Here is a 20,618-nt window from a genome sequence, read left to right on the forward strand (position 1 = left end):
TTAATATTAAGTGGATATTGATTTTCATTGATCTAAATGTTGAGATCAATTGACTTGAAAGGAAAGCATTTACTGAGGCAAAGCTGAGGTCAATAATACCCTCATGGGACAATAAATCTTGTTTCCAAAATAGTGAAGCCAAAGTGCACGTATGTAAAGCCCATTTTCAGCTGCCTTGTTGAACTTTTAGCAGGTCTCAGAGTTCCCTTCATGATCTGGAACCTGCAAAAAAAGAGGGGAAAAGAGTTAGATATTCAGTAAAATTTTAAAGTTCCTCCCAGTGAACCTATAAATGGTAGCAGAAAAATTTCACTAAATTTGGTCCCAGCTGTGCAGAATGCAGTTTCTTTCATTTTATAAAAATTATTAATTTAACCATGCAAAATAATCATAAAAATAGCTAGAATCTGTGTATCATGCTACAGTTTACTTAAGCAAATACTTTACAAATATTTTCTCATTTTATCCTGTTGAAAACCCTGGCAGGTAGGTGACATTAATATCACTCCCATCTTACAAAAGAGGAAGCAGAGGCAAAATTTACATGAGGCTGGATCAGAACAACTCAAGTCTTTCAGACTCTATCCATGCTCTATCCAGTGTGCCACCTAGTTGCCTCTGGCAGTAATTTTTTTAAACCCTTATCTTTTGGCTATTCAATACCGTATATTGGTTCTGAGGCAAAAGAGCAATAAAGGCTAGATAATTATTTTAAATTATTTGCCCAAAGACACATAGCTAGGAGGTGTCTCATGCCAGATTTGAACCCAAGATCTCTAAGACCTTACTCTCAACTCACTGAGCCATCTAGCTGCTCCTGAACAGTAACTTATATTTTACATGTTGTAGATAAATATGGAGGAGTCTTTGTGGTGCATTGGATAGAGTGCTGGACTTGGAGTCAGGAAGACTTATCTTCCTCTGTTCAAATCTGGCTTCAGGCACTAGTTTTGTGACTCTAGACAAATCACTTCACACTGTTTGCCTCAGTTTCCCCATCTGTCAAATGAGCTGGAGAAGGAAATGGTGAGTCATTCCAGTATCTTTGCCAAGAAAACCACAAATGGGGTCATGAAGAGTCAGACATGACTGAAATGACTGAACAATAAGATATATATACATACATGAACATTTATACATAGGCAGGATTATAGATTTAGAACAGGAAAGAGCCTGCAGTCATCTCATTTATCTTCAATTTCTCATTGGGCTCAAACAAGTTAAATGACTTGCCCAAGGACATGCAACACAAATAGTAATTAAATGGCAGGGCTAAGATTTGAACCCAGGTCCTCAGATTCCAAAACCATTGGTCTTTCCACTGTACTACCTAGGCTGTCAATAAGATAAACCTATGAAAGGCAATATAATGGTTGAAACTCTGTGCTTAGAGTCAGTAAGACCTGATTGAGATCCTACCTCTTCTGATACCACCTGTGTGATCACATAATCTCTATGATCTTCAAGTTATTCATAAAGATTTAGAAGCTAAATATTAGATAGTTTTCCATCTGCATCGGGTCAAGAAGTCCCCACATGCACTAAATTGCCACGTATGCACATACCTGTATAACAACTTAGACTAATAGTAGTAATATCTTAAAATACGAATTTGTATACCTATACCCCTACCATTTTCTTCACACTTCACATGAGGCAAATAGTGCATTTTAATTTGTTTATATTATTATTGGCTTATTTTCATTATTTCACTCTTTATTTAGCTGCCTTGCTTAGTTTATTTATTTGTTTTGGGTTTATTGTGCTCTATGTTATTATATTATATGTATAATATTTATTATTAATTATTATAGGCTTATTTCACAAATGAGGAAATCTACAAATAATCCAGAAACCTATTTTCTGTCTAAGCTTCTTTTCTTACCAAAGCTTCTACCAGATCAGCTAACAAAGTAGCAGAAAGAAGTCACTTATCTGTGCCCCAGATGGCTTTTAAATTGTAGACTTAGGACTCAAACCCATGTTTCATGCTTCTAAGTCCCAGGGTCTTTCCACTACCCCATGATGCCTCAGTGTAGTTGACAAAAGATAAACATATCTGACTTTGTTGTTGTTTTTGTTGTTGTTTAGTAATTTCTATCATGTTTGACACTTTGTGACCCCATTTGAGTTTTCTTGGCAAAAATACTGGAGTGGTTTGTTATTTCTTTCTCCAGCTCATTTCACAGATGAGGAAACTGAGGCAAATGGGGTAAAATGACTTGCCCAGGTTCACACAACTAGTAAGTATCTGAGACTTGATTTGACTAGGGTCTTTCTGACTAGGCTTAGCACTCTAGCCACTGATACCTGGCTGACTCCAGTGCCAGGCACTGTGCTAAGTTCTGGAGATACAAATGCAAATAAAATCAAAGGCAATCCTTACCCTCTAGGAACTCACAACCTAATGTGGAAGGCTACACAAAAGGAAGCTAAAAAGGAGGAATGTGAAGGTACCTAGCCTGCAGGGCTTGATGGTGAACTCCAAAGTAGTTCATAAGCAGTAGGGTGGATGAAAAATGTGGGGGAAAAGCTGTGCTGAGCCCCTATCTTGAACAGAGACATTGGAAACCATGACCCTGCCCTAATCAGAAGTTCAGATGGTCCTGATGAGATATGAATACCAGACAGCTTCAGTGTCATGGATAGTGAAATTTCTCAGTGATCAGTTTCCTGGGGGAGGAAGACATAATGGAGAGTACCCAAAAGTCCAAAAGTAGTGTGACTGGTGGTAAATGGGGAGTACTATTTATACCTTATTCCTCAAACCATTAAAAAAATTAAGTGACTTTGAGGTAATTCATTTAAGGAGAGGGAGAATAAAATTCAGCACTTAAGCTAGAGCCTGGCAAATCTCTTTGACCATTTATTTAACTTTAACAAATTCCCTTCCCTCTATAGCTCCCCACCTTGATTCTTCCCCTACTCTTCCTACCCCTAGCTGCCCAATTATGACACAGGATATAACTGGATTCCTATTTCATAGAAAACATAATTAAAACAGGACTTTCAAGTCCACAAAGCCCTTTACATGTATTATCTCATTAGAGTCCAACAATAACAGCTGAGGTAGCTACCACAGTTCTTATAATTTCCTTTCTCATAGATGATGAAATTGAGGTTAAAAGAGGTCTAGTGACTTGCTAGAAGCCACACAGCTAATGAAATTAATAATCACGCTCCTGGGCCAGTTCTTCCTGATTCCAACTTTATTTTATCCATCATACCATGATGCTTCTCCCAACTGAAAATTTTGGAAATAACCTTAGTTAGTGATCCTATACTTCAATTTTATTTCACACAAAGGGAAGCAGAGTAAATGTATTTCACCCAACTTCACTAAATTCAACTAAGTGGCAGAGCCCCAATTTGAACATAGGCTTCTGGACTCCTATATAAGCATGTTCATGGTATACTCCAGCTGCCCCAGAAACCTAACCTGATGATCCCTCTTAAATTTAGATCCTGTTACCTACAATTGGGCAACACATTCCAAAGGGAGAAAAGGGGATGGGCTATTTCTGATTTGAAGGGAAAATGAGATTGCTTGCAATTCCTTCAAATCTCATTTACTTTTTCTCCTCTATGGATCATACAGAAACTCAAGCCATAGTCAACTCAACCATTATTAAGGGGAAAATAAGCTAATTAAAATTTGCAAATAATTCCCAAATCTAATTTCCATCATTGTGTAAGCCTCTTCCCCAATCATATGTCCTGCCTGATCAGCACACAAAGGAGCAAAGTAGATTCAAGTACAACTAGATATCATAGGCAATACATAGTCAGCAATAGTGCTGAACCTTGAGTCATAAAAACCTGAGTTCAAATATAAACTGAGATACTTATTAGCTGTGTGATCATAGGCAAGTCATTTAACCTCTGTTTTTAACTTGGTTTCTTCATCTGTAAAATGGGGGTAATAATATAATAGCCCCTGTCTCCCAGGGTTATTGGGAGGATCAAGCGAGATAATAGCTGTAAAGCACACTTACAGAGCCCTATATAAGTGCTAACTGCTGTCATTATGCTCATTGTTATTATTTCCTTCATGCTTTCTGATTCTGTTCTTACCTGGATCCTGCATGTTTATTTTGGGGCAACCCCATGCCTCAGGAGGTAGAAGAATTAGGTGTCAGGAGGTCAGGAGGTCAGGATTGAAGCCTGGCAGGCTCCACAGCTCTCTTTCCTGGAATATCAACAGGTGCATGAGCATAACTGGGGTCAGAAGCAAGGGAACCATATCTAGGAGCTCTGCTGGAAACAAAGCCTCAACCCAAAAGGGTGGCAAACTAAGGTTTCTGGAATATCACACTGTCCACCATTGTCTCAAATGTACAATTGTGGGAGCACTGAAAGCGAAACACTACCTCAGTTGGTCTGTGCTTTTGTGTTGTATCAAATCAACTCGGGACATTTTTATTAAACACAAATGAAGTTCAAGGCACTATGGGAATGCATACTATAAAACATATTCCCTTGCCTTCACATTTCTGGAAATCCTGTTGTTCCTCATCAGATGGATTGCTTGCTTGCCCCTTTATAGGAGGTCTGATTTCATTCCTATAGTTACTCATGATGGAAAAGCAGCTCATGATGCTTCTGTGCCTCTATGGGCTACATGATAGGAGTTGGAAGGGACCTTAGAGGCTACCCCTCTTACTTTGTAGATGAAGAAATTGAGTTTCAGAGAGTTGAAATGATACCTGTAGTCACAGAAATTGTCTGCAATAGATCCAGAATTTGAAACCAATATGCCCTGACTCCACAAAGCCTTCCCCCTGGCCCCCAACTCTCCACCTTGATCTTTTCCCTACTCTTCCTATCCCCTAGCTGTGTAATTATGACACAGGATATGTTTATAATACATAACAAGTCCCTCTGCTAAACAGTCTCTGATTTAGAGTGACCACGAAAATTTGTTCATTGTGACCAGACTTCTGGTGATAAATCTCTCTCCAAAATAAACTAGGCTGGTCCCTGGACTTCAGCAGATGCACATTATATTTTGGGATCTATAATTGAAGTTTTTGCAGTTTCACAGTAATGGCCAGAGCTTGTCCCCTGCTGGCTTGCCTTTCTAGGATCCAGACCATGCTGGGGCTTTAGAGGGAAGAGTCAGAGGAAAGGGGGTGTGTGGTTGTATGACCAAATCTCCTGCCTCATCGGTGTTCAGTGCCTATACTTAAACTATCTGCCTCATCGGTGTTCAGTGCCTATACTTAAACTATATGCTTCACAGGGTAGTTATGAGAAAAATACTTTGATAGTCTTTAAACTGTTATGGAAATGACACCTGTGTTTTAAAGATTTGAGTAAATAAATGTTTATTGCATTGAGTTAAAGTCTTTTGTTTATCCCAGTAGATAATATCCCATCTTCTTGCCACTCCACATCAACTATGACCATACAAATATAATCCTTATCATATTCCACACCCCTCTTCCTCCCCCACAAAAAAGACAGTAAATAAGAATGGATATATACTTGCAGAGAGTCAACATGGCATAGTAGATACAGGGCCAGTCTTGGAGTCAAGAAGATCTGGGCTCAGTTCCAGCCCATGACATAATACTTAACTTTGCAGTAGTGGCCAAGTCACTTAACTAATAATAATCTCTTGTGCCCCAGGCTAACCTTCTAAGACTATAACTTTGAGCTGAGTTGTTGGCAAACATCAATGGTGGTGGTTTCCATACCAGGTAGTTCCCTGCCCTGATGAGATTCCAAGCCTGGACAATTAAATAAATGCCAGCTTCAGATTGTAAGCTTCTTGTTTATTTGTTTAGAATTGGAGGACTAAAAGGGATTCACCTAAGTCATATAGTGCATAGCTCAGATATGTGAGCTATGTCTAGCCAATTCCAAAAGCAATAATAGTATGAAAGCAGATTTCACAGACATCTAGTTGTGGGTGTTTCTGAAACTGATGTAGGAGGCCTATCAACAAAACACAACCTGTGAGGAATGATGAGCAGGTTAATTTAAAAAAAAAAAAACAAAAAAAAACTTGAAAAGACCTACATGAAATTGCAAAGAGGAAAACAAGTAGAACCAAAAGAACATTATATACAGCCTCAGAATTAATATTTGAAGAACAACTTGTGACTGTCCATCTCCAGAGACAGAACTGATGAATAGAAACATGAATCACGTAATTTATATATACATATTTTTTGGTGGGTGCTACCTTCTATGTGTGGTGCAAGAGAGTAGGTAAATGTATTAAAGGGACGAGATATCTGGGCATTTTGATGTACCAACATCAAATTATTTTTTTAAAAAGAATAAACAAGTAAGCAAAGCATTAAGTGGAGAACAAATTTTTTAAAAAAACACAAAGTAATGCTGAAGATCACAGAGAAGTGATAGCGCTGAGGTCTTCTTTTCGTTTTTCCTTCCACAAAGATTGGTGTTCTGAAGTTTTAATGAAATTCTCCTGAATCCCCCAGTGAGCAAAATTGAAGTATGGTCAATAGTCAATGACTTTGCCAAATTTACAATGTCAATAACACAGGAAGAAAACAACCTACCAGAATATGGGTTCCATGTCGTCTTCTTCAATCCTTAGAGCACTTACATTTTTAATGAAACTTACCAGAGCTATTGTAGCCATCATAATTGAAATTAGAGGAGCCATCGAGAGAGCATCAGGCCCACAAAACAAGACCTGGTTTGATTGCTTTTTCCATTTCTGCTTGGCAATACATCCCTTAATAAACAGATGCTAAACTCAGAGCATCACTTGTGTTTCCCCATATGTTCTCACTGTGTTCCTCATTAGTAGCTTTCTTGGCTTTTATCTATTTTAATTTTTTTCCCTGGTCTTGGGTTCAAAAAGGATTTGGTAGAATGATGAATATTGTAGCCATCTTCATTTTATTCAGAAAGATATGGGAGGCGGGGAGTTGTTGCTAATTGAATTTATTTCAGGTGTCCAACCAGATGACAATTGTCTTTTATTCTCTTGCAGTTAGAACTCCTTAAAATAATAATAGTAGCAACAACAACAGTAGCTAACATTTATATAGTGCTTAATGTGTGCTAATTTCTCTGCCAAGTGCTTTTTAAATATCTCATTAATCCTCTCAACAACTCTAGGAGATAGATGCTATTACTGTCCCCATTTTACAGATGAGGATAATGAAGCAGAGATTAGATGACTTGTGCAGGGTCACACAGCTAGTGAATGTCTGAAGCTGTATTTGAACTCAGGAATTCTTGATCCTTTCCTCTGGGCTATCTAGCTTCTTATCCAATTGAATGAGTCATCTGTAGTTCAGGTACTGATGTACCTTGATGTGCTGAGAGGTGAGTGTGTCTGTGTGTTTTATGAATTGTATGCTCTTCTACTTCCCAACTAAAAAGCAACTCTTGCTGTGCTTTCATTGTTTTCCTCTGCCTTCTCGTTGTTTGTAGGATTGTCAGTAAGACATGGGCTCTGTCTCATGAGTCTCTGAGTTTAAACTTAGTGGCCCATGAAGACCAGTTTACCTCAATTCAAAGAAATTCATGACCAAGTAGATTGTAGTGCTTAGACATCATCTCTTCAGGTATTAGAGAGATTGTAGTATGTATTAGGGAGGAGAATCCAACACCAACAAAATTACAAAATCATGAACTCATGAATTTTAGGGTTTTGAATTTTGCAGGAGGGAGGTTAGATGGGTGTGTAATGGGGAGCTGGCAATTATGAATGCATTCGGTAATAGCAGTTTAAAGTTGTTAGGCATGGGTTATCTGTGGTTTAAGAAAGCCAAATCTTGTTTTAGTAGACCTGATTATAAGCATAGGTTGTTGGTTTTTTTCCGAGCTTAAGATCATGGAATAGGTAAAGGGATTCTAAGGAGTCTCTTTGTTTATAAAATCAGGGGTATTAGACTAAATCAGTGGTTCCCAAACTTTTTTGGCCTACCACCCCCTTTCCAGAAAAAATATTACTTAGCCCCCTGGAAATTAATTTTTTTTATTTTAATAGCAATTAATAGGAAAGATAAATGCACCTGTGGCCATCACTGCCCCGCTGGATCCCTACTTTGGGAATCACTGGACTAAATGATAAATTAATTTCTTTTCAATCCTTGCCTTCCTCAGTTTTGTGATGTTGAATATTGGTGCTGGGTAGTGACCTCAGAGATCATTCAACTTAAACCCTTTTTCAGTGAGGAAGCAGAATCCCAGAGAGGGGAAGTAATTTGCTCAAATCACTTACTAGTGAGTTTATTTAACATAAAAGAATTAGTAAATTCAGAAAACATCTATCACTTTTACTTACAGTTACACGTTTCTAAAGTATCTTGAAATTTTTTAGTTTCTTTCCTTCAAAGAATTCTCTTAGTTGAGCAGTGCAAATATTATTATTCCCATTTTTAAAATGAGGAAAATAGGTTTCGTAGAGATTAAATGACTTGTTCCTGGTCACACAGCTCAAAATCAAAGGTAGAATTTGAATTCTCACTCTCCTAACCTAATGGCCAGCAACAAGGTGACTCAGTAGATGGAGAGCCAGGCGATCCTGAGTCAAAATCTGGCCTCAGATAACTTTCTAGCCATGTGGCTGTGTAACCCTGGGAAAATCACTCAACCCCAATTGTTAGCCCTTATCACTCTTCTACCTTGGAAGCAATGCTTAGTATTGATCCTAAGACAGAAAGTAAGGGTTTTAAGAAGAAAAAGAAAAAGAAAAGGAGTTGATCTACTAGATAGGGGATTACCTGTGAAGAATAGCAAGAAGAACCCAGTGTTTCTGAATGATAAAATAATGTGCAATAAGACTGAAATGTTAGCAAGGGTCTAGCTTGTGAAGGACTTTAAAAGCCAAATAGAAGATTTTTTATTTGGTCCTGTAGAGAATGGAGAGCCATAGAACATTTATTGATTAGGGGACTGATATGGCCAGTATGCTCCTTTAAGATCATTTTGATAATTGGGTGAAGGACAGACTGAAATGAAAAGAGACTTGACACAGAGAGATCTACCAGCAGACTCTTGCAGCTGTCCAGTTCTGAAGTGACAGGTGGGTCTTGTGCCCCAGGGAGATGTGGCATTTTCAGAGGAGAGAAGGTGGCACATATGAGAAATATTGCAAAGGTAAAATCAATAGGACTTGGCAACAGTAATGTAAATAATACCCACCCCCCTTTATGGTTGTTTGCAAAACTCTTTTCCTCATTCTGACTTGTAGGTAGCATAGGTATTTTTATGACCATTTTACTGATGAGGCAATTGAGACTCAGATTTAGCAATTGTCCCAAGGATACACAAGTAGGAATTTTGGAATTCAGAAACAAATATACATTTCTTCAAAGATCAACATCAATTTTCATTCCACTATTCTGGCCTGCCTGTTATTATGAAATCAATTTTTTTTAACTCATTTTCTGTCTTAAGAACAACTCTTAAGAAAGATGGGCAAGGGCTAAACAATGGGGAACCTGAGAAGGGGAAGGAGTAGCTAGGAGGCACAGTGGATAAAGAGCCAGGCCTGCAATAAGGAGGACCTGAATATGGCTTCAGACACTTTCTAGCTGTGAGACCCTGGGCAAGTCACTTAACCCCAAATGCCTAGCCTTTACCACTCTTCTGCCTTGGAATAAATACTTAGTATTCATTCTAAGACAGGAAGTAAGGTTGTTGTTTTTTTTAAATCTGTGTGAGTCGGGAAGAAGTATTCACAGGTAGCTGTGATATAAATTAGATAGTAAATGTAAGGAATTGATTTTGAATCAATACGGAATATTCAATTTCCATTCAGTTTTCATTCTATCCTCAATCCAGTATTGAGGACCAAATTACCATGAATGAGTGAAATCTAAATAGTCCAGAAAAAAATCCATTTTTTGTCAGTAGTTTATAAGATAACCAATTTTTGGTATAGAGGGGTCCATCAACCCAATCCCCCCTTTTTACAGAACTGAGGATATAGTAATTCATTGTCACACTCAAGGTCAGTCACATGGTAAGCAGTGGAGCTGGGATTTGAACTTAGGTACCTATTGATAACAGATTTCTTGGGTCATTCTTCCATAGCACCATTCCCTTGCTACTATGCTTCTCCAGGAAAACTTTGTAAATGAATGCTACCACCAATGAGCAATAAGCAATAATCAGGTAGTTGTCTACCAGTCTGGCAGAAGGCCAAAGAAGAACAAAGAACATGAAGAACAAATCCCTTGAATATCCTTGAGTAGATTTGTTCCTGTTCCAATTATTTTACAAATTGTAGCAGTCACTTCAACCACCACTGAAATGAAGATGCCCTGGGGGTACATTAAAAAGCAGTTGCTTAGCCTTGTACTGAAATCCTACCCGACACTTCAGAACTGGAAACTAGGAGAGTATCATGACTAATTAGAATGCAAGGACATTTTAAATAAAGGGACCACAGAGGATAAAGCAGCTCATGGAACATTTTGGCTCTAGGCCTAGAGATGAGGAAAGGAGAAAGAAGAGGCCAGGAAGCAAGAGAGACCGGGTGTCTTTATTCTGAATGAATTGCTGGTGATTTCCTGATAATTATTGATTTTGCTTCTTTAAAAGACATTCTCCTGACTTCAGGCCTAGATCATTGGTTCATTTCTGGCTCGGCACAGGGTTCACTGAGTTTTGCCAAACTTCTCAAATTACAAGGGCAGCCAAGAATCAAATCAAAGGTGTATGAACCTGGTGGCTCTGTTTAGGCCTGGCCTTCCTAGTTCTTCACCTTCAATTCTGCCAACTTGATCAGCCTTATGCTTCCATCCAGTAATAAAGTCTCCATCTGTGAATGGTTCCCTGTTGTCCCAGCTGGGGAGAGAAAGGGTGGTGCTCTCCAGCCTGGAATGTCAGCTAGGAAGGGGTAAGCTGGGAAATAACAGTTTGGTTCTTCCCACCACCCACCATCAGGAGCATGTTTCTCCAACATCAGATGGTTGGGATATGTGGAGTGGCTTGCTTAGTCCAGCTGTCCCTCTGTCAGTCAATGAAGATGAAGCCAAATAAAGAGAGTTTTCTCATTCTAAAGGATTCTCCCTCCTCCTTTTGCTGCTTCTTTCCTGGCAATAAAGCTACAGGATTCATCAGATTATTTATTTGCTTTGATAAGGAATGCTGGTATTGAATGTCCTACCTTATAAAATTGGTTATCTGCCTTAGTTATGGAGGAATGCTAATGTCCTTTTGAAAGATTAGGGACCTGGATGAAATATCATTCACACATAATATCATTGCCCTTCTGTAATTCAGTGGCTATATGATCTCATCAACATGGGTGTGCCTTCTATAAGGGTCCATTACAACTCAGAGGGATTCTTGAGTTATTTTGCTTTGTTTTCATTGAACCAGCATTTATTTTCTCTCCTTCCTATCTCTCCCCTCCCTACACCAAAAAAAAAAAAAACAAACAAAAAAAAACCTTTAATGGATATGCACAGTCAAGCAAAACACATTGTCACATTGGCTCTGTCCAAAAATTTATGTCTCATTCTGTATCTCAAACCTATCACCTCTTTATCAAGAGGCATCAGTATTTGAAACTTTTGACCACCCCTCTCTTGGATGATTTCATGCCTCTCAATTTCTGTGTCACTGTCATGGTTTTCTTCTTACCTTTTTTTCACCGAGATTTTTCACTCTTCTTTGGAAGATCATCCTCGTTGCCTTGCCTCCTTTCCACTGATGGCCGCTAGAACAATTTCCTGGGATTGATCTCTCTCTCTCTCCCTCTACCTCTACTCTTTGTTGGTGACCTCATTAAATCCTATTATCTTTAGATAACTCCCAGATTGTATCCAGCTCTCATTGTATCTCTTCTTCTATCTCTCTATCCCTTCCTCTTTCTTCTTCTGTCTCTCTACCCCTTCCTCTTTCTTCTTCTTCTGTCTCTGTACCTCCTCCTCCTCCTCCTTCTTCTTCTTCTTCTTTTCTCTCTCTCTCTCTCTCTCTCTCTCTCTCTCTCTCTCTCTCTCTCTCTCTCTTCTTCCCTCTCCCCCTCCCCACCCTTTCTTCTCTTTCTCCCTCCCTTCTGATATTTCTGTTTGGAATTTAAGACCCTTCACCATTTGGCCCCAGATTACCTTTTTCATACTATTTCTACTTTAATCCTCTTCTAACTACTATACTCTGGTATATTATAAATTCCTTGGGGGGCTAGGACTAGAATTATCTCACTTTTCTTTTGGGGTTCCCAGTGGATAGCACAGTGCTTGGCAGGTGCTTATTAAATATTTGTTGATTGATCGGTACCATCATGACTTGAAACCATGGAGGCTAAATCAGTATTATTACACAGGAAGCAGCATGGTACATGGATGGAACACTGTCTCTAGAGTCAGAGTACCTGTGTTCAATTCTGCCTTTGATTATTAATCCTTATGTGACCTTCGGTAAGTCACATAATGTCTTTAGGTCTCATTTTAGTAATTTTTTAAAAAGGGAGTTAAACAAGATGGCCGGAGATTTTCTCCAGCTTGTTTCTGTGATTTATGACTATATCTTTTTCTAGTACTTTACATTTTACAAGTTGCTCTTACTTTTCCTGTTTTAGATATTATTTATCAATATAATTCATTTAGATGACACTTGAAAGTTTGTCAATTGCTTTACTCAGAGCAATTTTATGAAGTAGAGAGGTTGTGTGAATAATTTTATACCCATTACCAGATGAAGAAACTGATACTTTTAAAGTGAAATTATTTACTTGAGGTGACACAGCTAAAAGACGGCAGAGCTCACATCTGAACCTAGATATTTAGTGTCCAAACCTAGGGCTCTTTTCGCTGTACCTCACAGGAAGAAATAAAACACAACTAAAAGGAGTGATTGCTTCTACTTTCTGATCTTTTCTAGTCACTGACTTCTGCCAATTGCAGATGAAATGGCTCTGTTGTCATAGAATCATTGAATCAATCACTTGTTTGTTTATTGAGGGGATGCTAAGCTGTCCTATTTTGTGCTTTGTCCCATCTTAAGAGATGGACCTAACTTTTCTCAACATTTCATTTCATCATATTTCTACTGTCAGGAAAGTGACTTGCCTATCCTAAATCCCTTTGACATTTTAATCCTGTTTCTTCTTATTTCATTCTTCTAAAAGACAGAATGCTTCCTCATACCCTTCATTTGCCTAAAGATTATGTTAACCCCTTAACTGTGTAATAGAAATATGTAGGTTGATGTAGGTTAATTGTCGTGGAATGTAAATATAATTTTCCCTTTGGGAACAATTTGCATTTTTTTTATCTGACAGGACATTGGGGGGTTTTTGTTTAATTTTAGTAAATCATATTTGATAATTGTGGGGGAAATGACATATAACTTGTGTGAAAAATCATCTTCCTGAGTTGAAATCTGGCCTCAGACTCTGGCGGTGTTACCATGGGCAAGTCACTTAACTCTGCCTCAGTTTCTTCATTTGTAAAATAAACTGGACAAAGAAATGGCAAACCGTTTCAGTATCTTTGCCAAAAAACAAAACAAAAAAAACAAACAAACAAAAAAATAGGGTCATGAAGATTCAGACATGATTGAAATGACTGAACAACAAATAGATCTTACATACACACACACACACACACACACACACATTTTTCAATAGCAAAGTTAGACCACAGTGTTTTCCAATCAATTATTATTTATTGAACATCTATTCCATGGTATAATAGCTATAATATTTTTGATTATCAACTTCTATGCTTGTTCTTACATCTGAAAAGTATAATTAAACAAAATTTTGATAGACTCTGCAGCTGGGGTTTGGTGTGCTTGAATGAGGCACATTTGTGGAGTTGGTGAGTAGATTGGTTTTCGTATGGAGATAAGAGAATTCATGTAGGAGAGTGGTAGGATATGAAGTTTAAAATGTCAGCTAGAACCAGATTGTAAAATTTAAGTGACTCCCAGAACCTTAGGGAATCTGCTTACTTTTGTCAAGGGACATTTTATAAAAGTAACTCATTAGCTATCCACATAATAGACCTCCCTTCTAGTTTGTAGGCACCTTTGGGCTTTGGATTTTTTCTGTATTAAAGACTAACCACTTTATTTGCCATATTTTTAATGCCCATTAAGTAAGTCATCAAATGTAGAAGTAATGTGTGACAATGAGCTGGATTAATTATTAAGTATCCTGAAAGCACACTTCTGTTTTTCAGCTTGCCAAGAATATTGGAAATGCAGGTTTTAATGAGATTATGGAATTTTGCCTACCAGCTGAGGACTCTGTCAAGCCCAACCCAAGCAGTGACATGTAAGTGCAAAAGAATTATCTTCAATTTAAAACTATCAATTGTGCATCAGATCTCAGGCCTTTAGACCTAAGGAGATATCTTTGGGCTGTGTTATCGTGTTAGAAAATATTGCTGATTTCCTGTCCTCTTTCTCAACACCGCCATGCACTGGATCTAGACCATACATAAGAGCCAACCAATAATCAAATAGCTGGTATAGAATCATAGAGTAGGTTCTGGTAAATTGGAAGAAGTTTACACATACAGCAATAATTATTTTATCAGCAAATCATCTTTCAAGCACCTCATTTACAATCTTTTATCATCCTAGTTAATTTTTTATAATTCCTAGTTTGTGTTGCCTTAAGGAATTGAACTAAACAATCAATCTGAGGTATGGAATTCTATAATTTAGAGGAGATTAAACATGGGTAGTTAGTTGGCTCCTCATTCTGTCACCAAATTCAGAGGCTTTAGCTTCCTAAGCTTAACTTTTTTTTTTTTTTTTTTTTTACCCAGAAATGTGTTTTGTGTCAGCTTAAACAAAGGTGGGGAAGGAGGCAAAATACAAACCATTTTAGTCCTTCATCTGCATAGATAAAAGTGGAATTTTCTCTCATCTTCTGGCTGTATATATATGCACATATGCTCCCTTTTGTCCCTTGCTGTTTGCCCCCTTCAGTCACTTTCCTTTTGCATTTCTCTCCTCATAAATTCTTAGTCTCAGAGGGTGTTAGTTGTCATAGATACAAGTCACATACTTGCTTCCTTTGCCACTGTTTGCTGGGTAGGGTTTTGTTTAAAAGAAAAAAAAATATTTTTGTTGTGTTCTTTATTCCTTGCTGATTAAAAAAAAAAAGAGTTAAAAGCCTAAAATTTGACCTTCATTCCCTTCTTAAGCATTTTCTACCCCCAGTGAGGAATGGCTTAGCCCTGAGGACTGCTCTCATGTTTTGTACAACCTATCAAAGTATGCTGCTATCTTCCAGGAATGGAAGAACCACCAATGACTTGTACCAAAGTGAGCAAGTACTGGCCTGGCTTTCCCTCTCATTATTGTGGTAGCTGAAATGTATCTCTTGCCTAGTCCCTAGAGGTCACTTAGCCATTCATAGTCATAGTCCCTGCAACTGAGGTGACTTCTTCCCACCTGATCTCTTTTCAGTGATAACTCCTAGTATGCTGAGGTAATGTATAACATAGTGGCGCATGGGAGCTAAGCTACCATAATACATACAAGATTAATACAGATAAAAATCACAAAACATTCTTTTCAGAAATAATGACCATAATAATTGGCAAGAAATCTCATGATCTTTTCTGGATTGTGCCAATATAACAAAAAAGATATTACCTTAAATCAATTACAAATAATTTTATGTCAATGCAATTACCAAGGGACTACTTAAATTAAGACAAAACAATAGCAAGATTCATTAAGAGGAATGAGAGGTCTAGAATCTCATGGGAAATAACTTTTTAAAAGTAGGAATGAAGGGGACACAATCTTTCTAGATTTCATACTATATTATAAAGTAGAAATCACTGACATTTTTTGGAACTGACAACCAGAAAAGTAGACCAGAAAAAAGACTAGATGAACAAAACCCAGAGCAAATGAAAATAATAGTTCAACATTTGATACACTTAAGGAGATAGAAAATATAAATTATTTAGGGAAAGACTACCTATTTGTCTAAACTTGTTAAAAGAAAAATAACCTCGAAAACAATTTTGCAAAAATTGGCTGGAGACCAGCATTTGCATCGTTTACTGAAAAAAGCTACAAATAGATACTTGGCCTGAATATAAAAAGCCACATTAGAAAAAAGTAACAAGAAAAAAGAGGTGCTACCTTTAACAACTATGCCTACCAGGAGAATTCTTAATCAATTAAGTTAAAGAGATGATCATAAAAAAATAAAAGAAATAATTTCACATATATAAACACTTTTACATAGCCGATCAAAATTAAATAACAAGAGAAACTGTCAAGATGAAAAAAAATCTTAGCTCAAATAAAGTGGCAAAGAAGTCAAGGTAACTAGGAGTATTGATATAAATATGTTAGACCAAGAGTCATACCCCAGGTGAAAAGATGTCAAAATATATGAACAGTTTTCAAAAGAATTACAAATCTATAAATAACCATATGAAAATGAACTAAAGACAACAATGTTTGTTGATTCTACTTCACATTATACAAATTGGCAGAGATGGTAACAAATGAGATCCATCAATTTTGGAGGGACTGTGAGAAGACAGTCTATCACTACACTGTTAGACCTTTGAATTTATCCTACTTTTCTAATAACAATTTAAAATAACACAAGAAAAGTGATTAAGCTGCCTTTGACATAGGAGTCTCATTATAGGGATCTCATTATAGGACATAACCTAAAAATGTCAAATATAGAGACAAAGTTCCAATTTATGCCAAAACATTCATCCTAAAGTCTTTTTGGAGTACAAAGCTAGAAAAAAAAGTAAGCACCCATAGATTGGGAGTAGCTGGAAAAAACTGGTATCTGAATGTAATCATAATGGAATATTTTTGCAGTATAAGAAATGACAAATATCAATAATTCAAAGAAACATGAGAATATTTGTATCAAGTGATACAGTGTAAAATAAGCATATCTATATCATATGTTAATGTATATATATTCTTATATCTATTATATATAATATATTTATAAATATACATTTGTATGTACCATATAATTCTGTACAAAAATATATATCACATATTCACAAATATATGACATGTAACATGTAATATATTGCATATTTTAAGATATATCATATACATTCACATTTTTTATGTACAGGGATATAAAGAAAGATTAGAATTGAAGTCTAACTAAAAACCCTATAATTTTTCCAGAGAACACATAATAAAACACACCTCCTTATTCATGGCAGAAAGTTGGTAACTACTGTAGCAGGGTATTGTATACACTTTCAGATATGGCCACTGGTGCCTTTGCTTAAGTTTTTTTCTTTGTTACAAAGGAGGTTTTATTGGAGAGGGAGAGAAAAATGACAGTGAAATGATTATAAAAGGCATCAGTAATTATCTGCTGATTTAATACGTTAAGAGGAGAGCAAAATAGGCCAATTTGCTAGGAGTTGAGGTAAAAGGGAACTTTCTCCTTTCCAAAAAATAGATCAAATTGAGGGCAGTTAGTTAGTTCACAGGATCAAGAGCCAGGCCTAGAGATGGGAGATCTTGAGTATAAATCTGGCCTCAAGACACTTCCTGGGCAAGTGACCCTGGGCAAGTCACTTAACTGTCATTGCTTAACCCTTACCACTCTTCTGCCTTGGAACTAATACACAATATTGATTCTAGGACAGAAGGTAAGGGTTTCTTTTTTTAAGAGGGACAAATTCACCTAGAAGAATGAAATTTCTTTTCCCTAGTGCTACATTCAAGTAATAATTTTCCCTGTGAGCCTTTGTATAGAAGACATTTCATAATGATGTCCTCAATTCTACTGTTACAAAAGGCAAGAAATGCTATTCAAGTAGGTGATAATGCTATTGATCCAATTAAGGCAGAAGGCATAACAGTAAATTGTAACTCACTGAGTTACGTTAAAAATAATTCATTCTGATACTTTGTGCACAAGTGACATAACATTTTAAGAATATCAGGGAAGTAGACTGTTTAGATTCTAAGTGAATGGATAGTTCACAGATCCAGTTGACTGCCCCTCAAATAATTACTGGCATATAGTTTTGGCAGTTTTTAGGCTGAAAACAGCTTGTGATTAAGTTGTCTGCCTTGTAGCTTATCTCTTAAATCCCTTCTTTATCTTTGAATCCTTAATCAAATGTCACTTCCTTTAGAAAACCTTTCCTTATCCCCATTGTTAGAAATGCATATATATATATTACATATATAAAGAGAGAGATATAGATAGAGATATATATTATATTATAATCATCTGTGTCAGTGACTTCTTCCTCTCTTACACTATAAATCCTCTGAGGGTAGAAACTTCATCTTTCCTTGAATGATCCCTAGCCTTCAAGAAGTTATTTAATAAATGTTTTATTATATTGATTTTTTTAAAAAAGAGCCATGTACAGACATGTTGAGAGTCAGTATTATCCTTAGTTGTGGAAACTGAAGAGAGAGATTCGGGAAGCAGGAATATCTCTGGGTATCTTGTACTCTATTGTTTCTGCACAAACTTTGGAAAAGATAGTCATCAGGTTTTCAGTGTTCATCCTGGTGAGATATCCATACAAGGGGGAAGAGGAGAAGAGGGAGGAAGGAAATAAGCTTTTACATTGCACCTACTAAGCACTTTTTTACAACTATTACCTTCTGTGATCCTCACAACAATTCTCTGAGGCAGGTACTATTATTATCTGCATTTTATATTTGAGGAATCTGAGGCAAACAGAATGCAAGTGACTTGCCTAGACTTACACAACTAGTAAGCATCCAAAACTGGATTTGGACTCAGGTTCCCCTGACTCCAGCACCCATTTCCCTCTTACAAAACAATGCCTTATATATTGGGAGTTGGGAATCAATTACCCCACATTCTCTTTCTCCCTTCTCAACCTCAGGAGGTAAATAAATTCTTTCTATGGTATCAAGAACTTTGTCTTAACGAAAGATGTTTTTGCCACCCCTGGTGGTGAATTCACTTCTGGTAATGTTCTTCATGAAGCCTTTTCTGATTTTTCTATCTACTCTTCCCATGTGCCCCTCCCTTCCCAATTATCTTGTATTTATTTTGCACATGCCTATATAGGTGGGCTATCCCAAAAGACCTGTATAGTATTGTGCTATTAAGCTTTAAATTGTAATTACTGAGACTTTGGGGAAACCTTGTGCATGGTTTCCCTGGCTACACTGAAGGCTCTTTGAGGGCAGGTACTGTTTGACTATTATCTTTGAATTTCCCCAAAACAAAGGGCCTGGCATATACAGTAGGCATTTAATAAACATTGATCGAAAGTAAGACTTCAACATCTTGCCCAATACTGTTGTGAATATCGCTTAGCTCTTTTGTTTCAAAAATGAAAATATCTCTTCACCTGGTCATATGCTAAAAAATACCACAGCCATCTCCATTACTTTTTTTTTTAAACCCATATCTTCCATCTTAGAATCCACACTATATATTGGGTTTAAGACAGAAGAGTGATAAGGTCTAGGCAGTAGGGGCTAAGTGACTTGCCCAGGGTCTCACACCTACACCTAGGAAGGGTCTCAATCCAGATTTGAATCCAGGATCTCTTATCTCCAAGCTTGGCTTGGAGCCAAGAATACTTCCACTGAGCCCCTAGCTGCACACCTCTCCACACCTCCAGCACTCTAAATAAGTTCATCCATCACTGCCACTAAGGAAATAACCACCCTATTTCCAGCCTTATCTCAGAACAAGTGTGCTGAAAGATGGGCCAGAGATACCATAGTGTTTTTTTTAACATTTTTTAGAAAAGTTAACATGGTTACTTAATTCATGCTCTTACTTTCCTCTTCACCCCCCCTCCCCCCCCCCCGCCCATGGCTGATGCGTATTTCCACTGGTTTCAACATGTGTCATTGATCAAGACCTATTTCCAAATTGTTGATCGTTGCATTGGTGTGGTAGTTTCGAGTCTACATCCCCAATCATGTCCACATTGACCCATGTGTTCAAGCAGTTGGTTTTATTCTGTTTCCACTCCTGTAGTTCTTCCTCTGAATGTGGGTAGCGTTCTTTTCCATAAGTCCCTCAGAACCCTATAGTGTTTTTGAACTCTGCAGATGGAGTGTGGAAGTGCTGAGGCTGTGTGGTAAATAATTAGAAACAGGAGGAGTCATATTGTCTAAAACTGCAGGGCCATTGCTACTGTGCAATTAGGAGGTAATTGTTTCTTCATCCCATCTTCCCATTTGTATCCACGGTTTAACTGAAGTTAGACTAGCAGAATACTTCCAGCACTCAGCATAGTACCTGGCACATAGTAGGCACTTCATGAATGTTTATTGATTTATAAATGCCTATTGACTGCCTTGAACATGTTATATACTTAATTAAGATCTTTTTAATTGGAGTTATTGTTTTAAAATCTACTCTGGATAGTAAATGAACTTCCAAGGATTCATGGTTTTGTTAAAAGGTGAATTCTCTCCTCCAGCGCAGCTCATAGCTTCTTTATGCTTTTGGTCTTTGGAATTGTTGTGACTGAAAAAACTCATTACCTATTGGCTAACCCATTGGTGACTGAACTTTTCCACTCTTGATAGACAGGTTCTTAGACATCAGCCTTTTGAAGTCTTTAAAGTTGAGCAGGAGCTGCCAAAGGTCTCCTAATCTCTGTATTATCCTTCATTCACCTTTCATAAATCCAGTCTGCAGCAAAGTCTTCTGAAGTCAACTTTAACAGCATCTCTTCTACTTG

General features: G+C 37.3%; 1 protein-coding gene across 2 annotated transcripts in view; it reads left to right on the top strand.

The window, feature by feature from the left end:
- Positions 1-20,618, top strand: part of ASAP2 (ArfGAP with SH3 domain, ankyrin repeat and PH domain 2) — a 269,945-nt gene that overhangs the window by 195,094 nt on the left and 54,233 nt on the right. For both annotated transcript variants that reach the window (XM_044663620.1, XM_044663622.1), the window contains exon 16: positions 14,130-14,224. In XM_044663620.1, the coding sequence (XP_044519555.1) occupies positions 14,130-14,224 (95 nt within the window). The remainder of the gene's footprint in view (positions 1-14,129; positions 14,225-20,618) is intronic.

This window comes from Gracilinanus agilis, chromosome 2 (genome assembly GCF_016433145.1).
Source record: "Gracilinanus agilis isolate LMUSP501 chromosome 2, AgileGrace, whole genome shotgun sequence".
NCBI lineage: Eukaryota > Metazoa > Chordata > Mammalia > Didelphimorphia > Didelphidae > Gracilinanus > Gracilinanus agilis.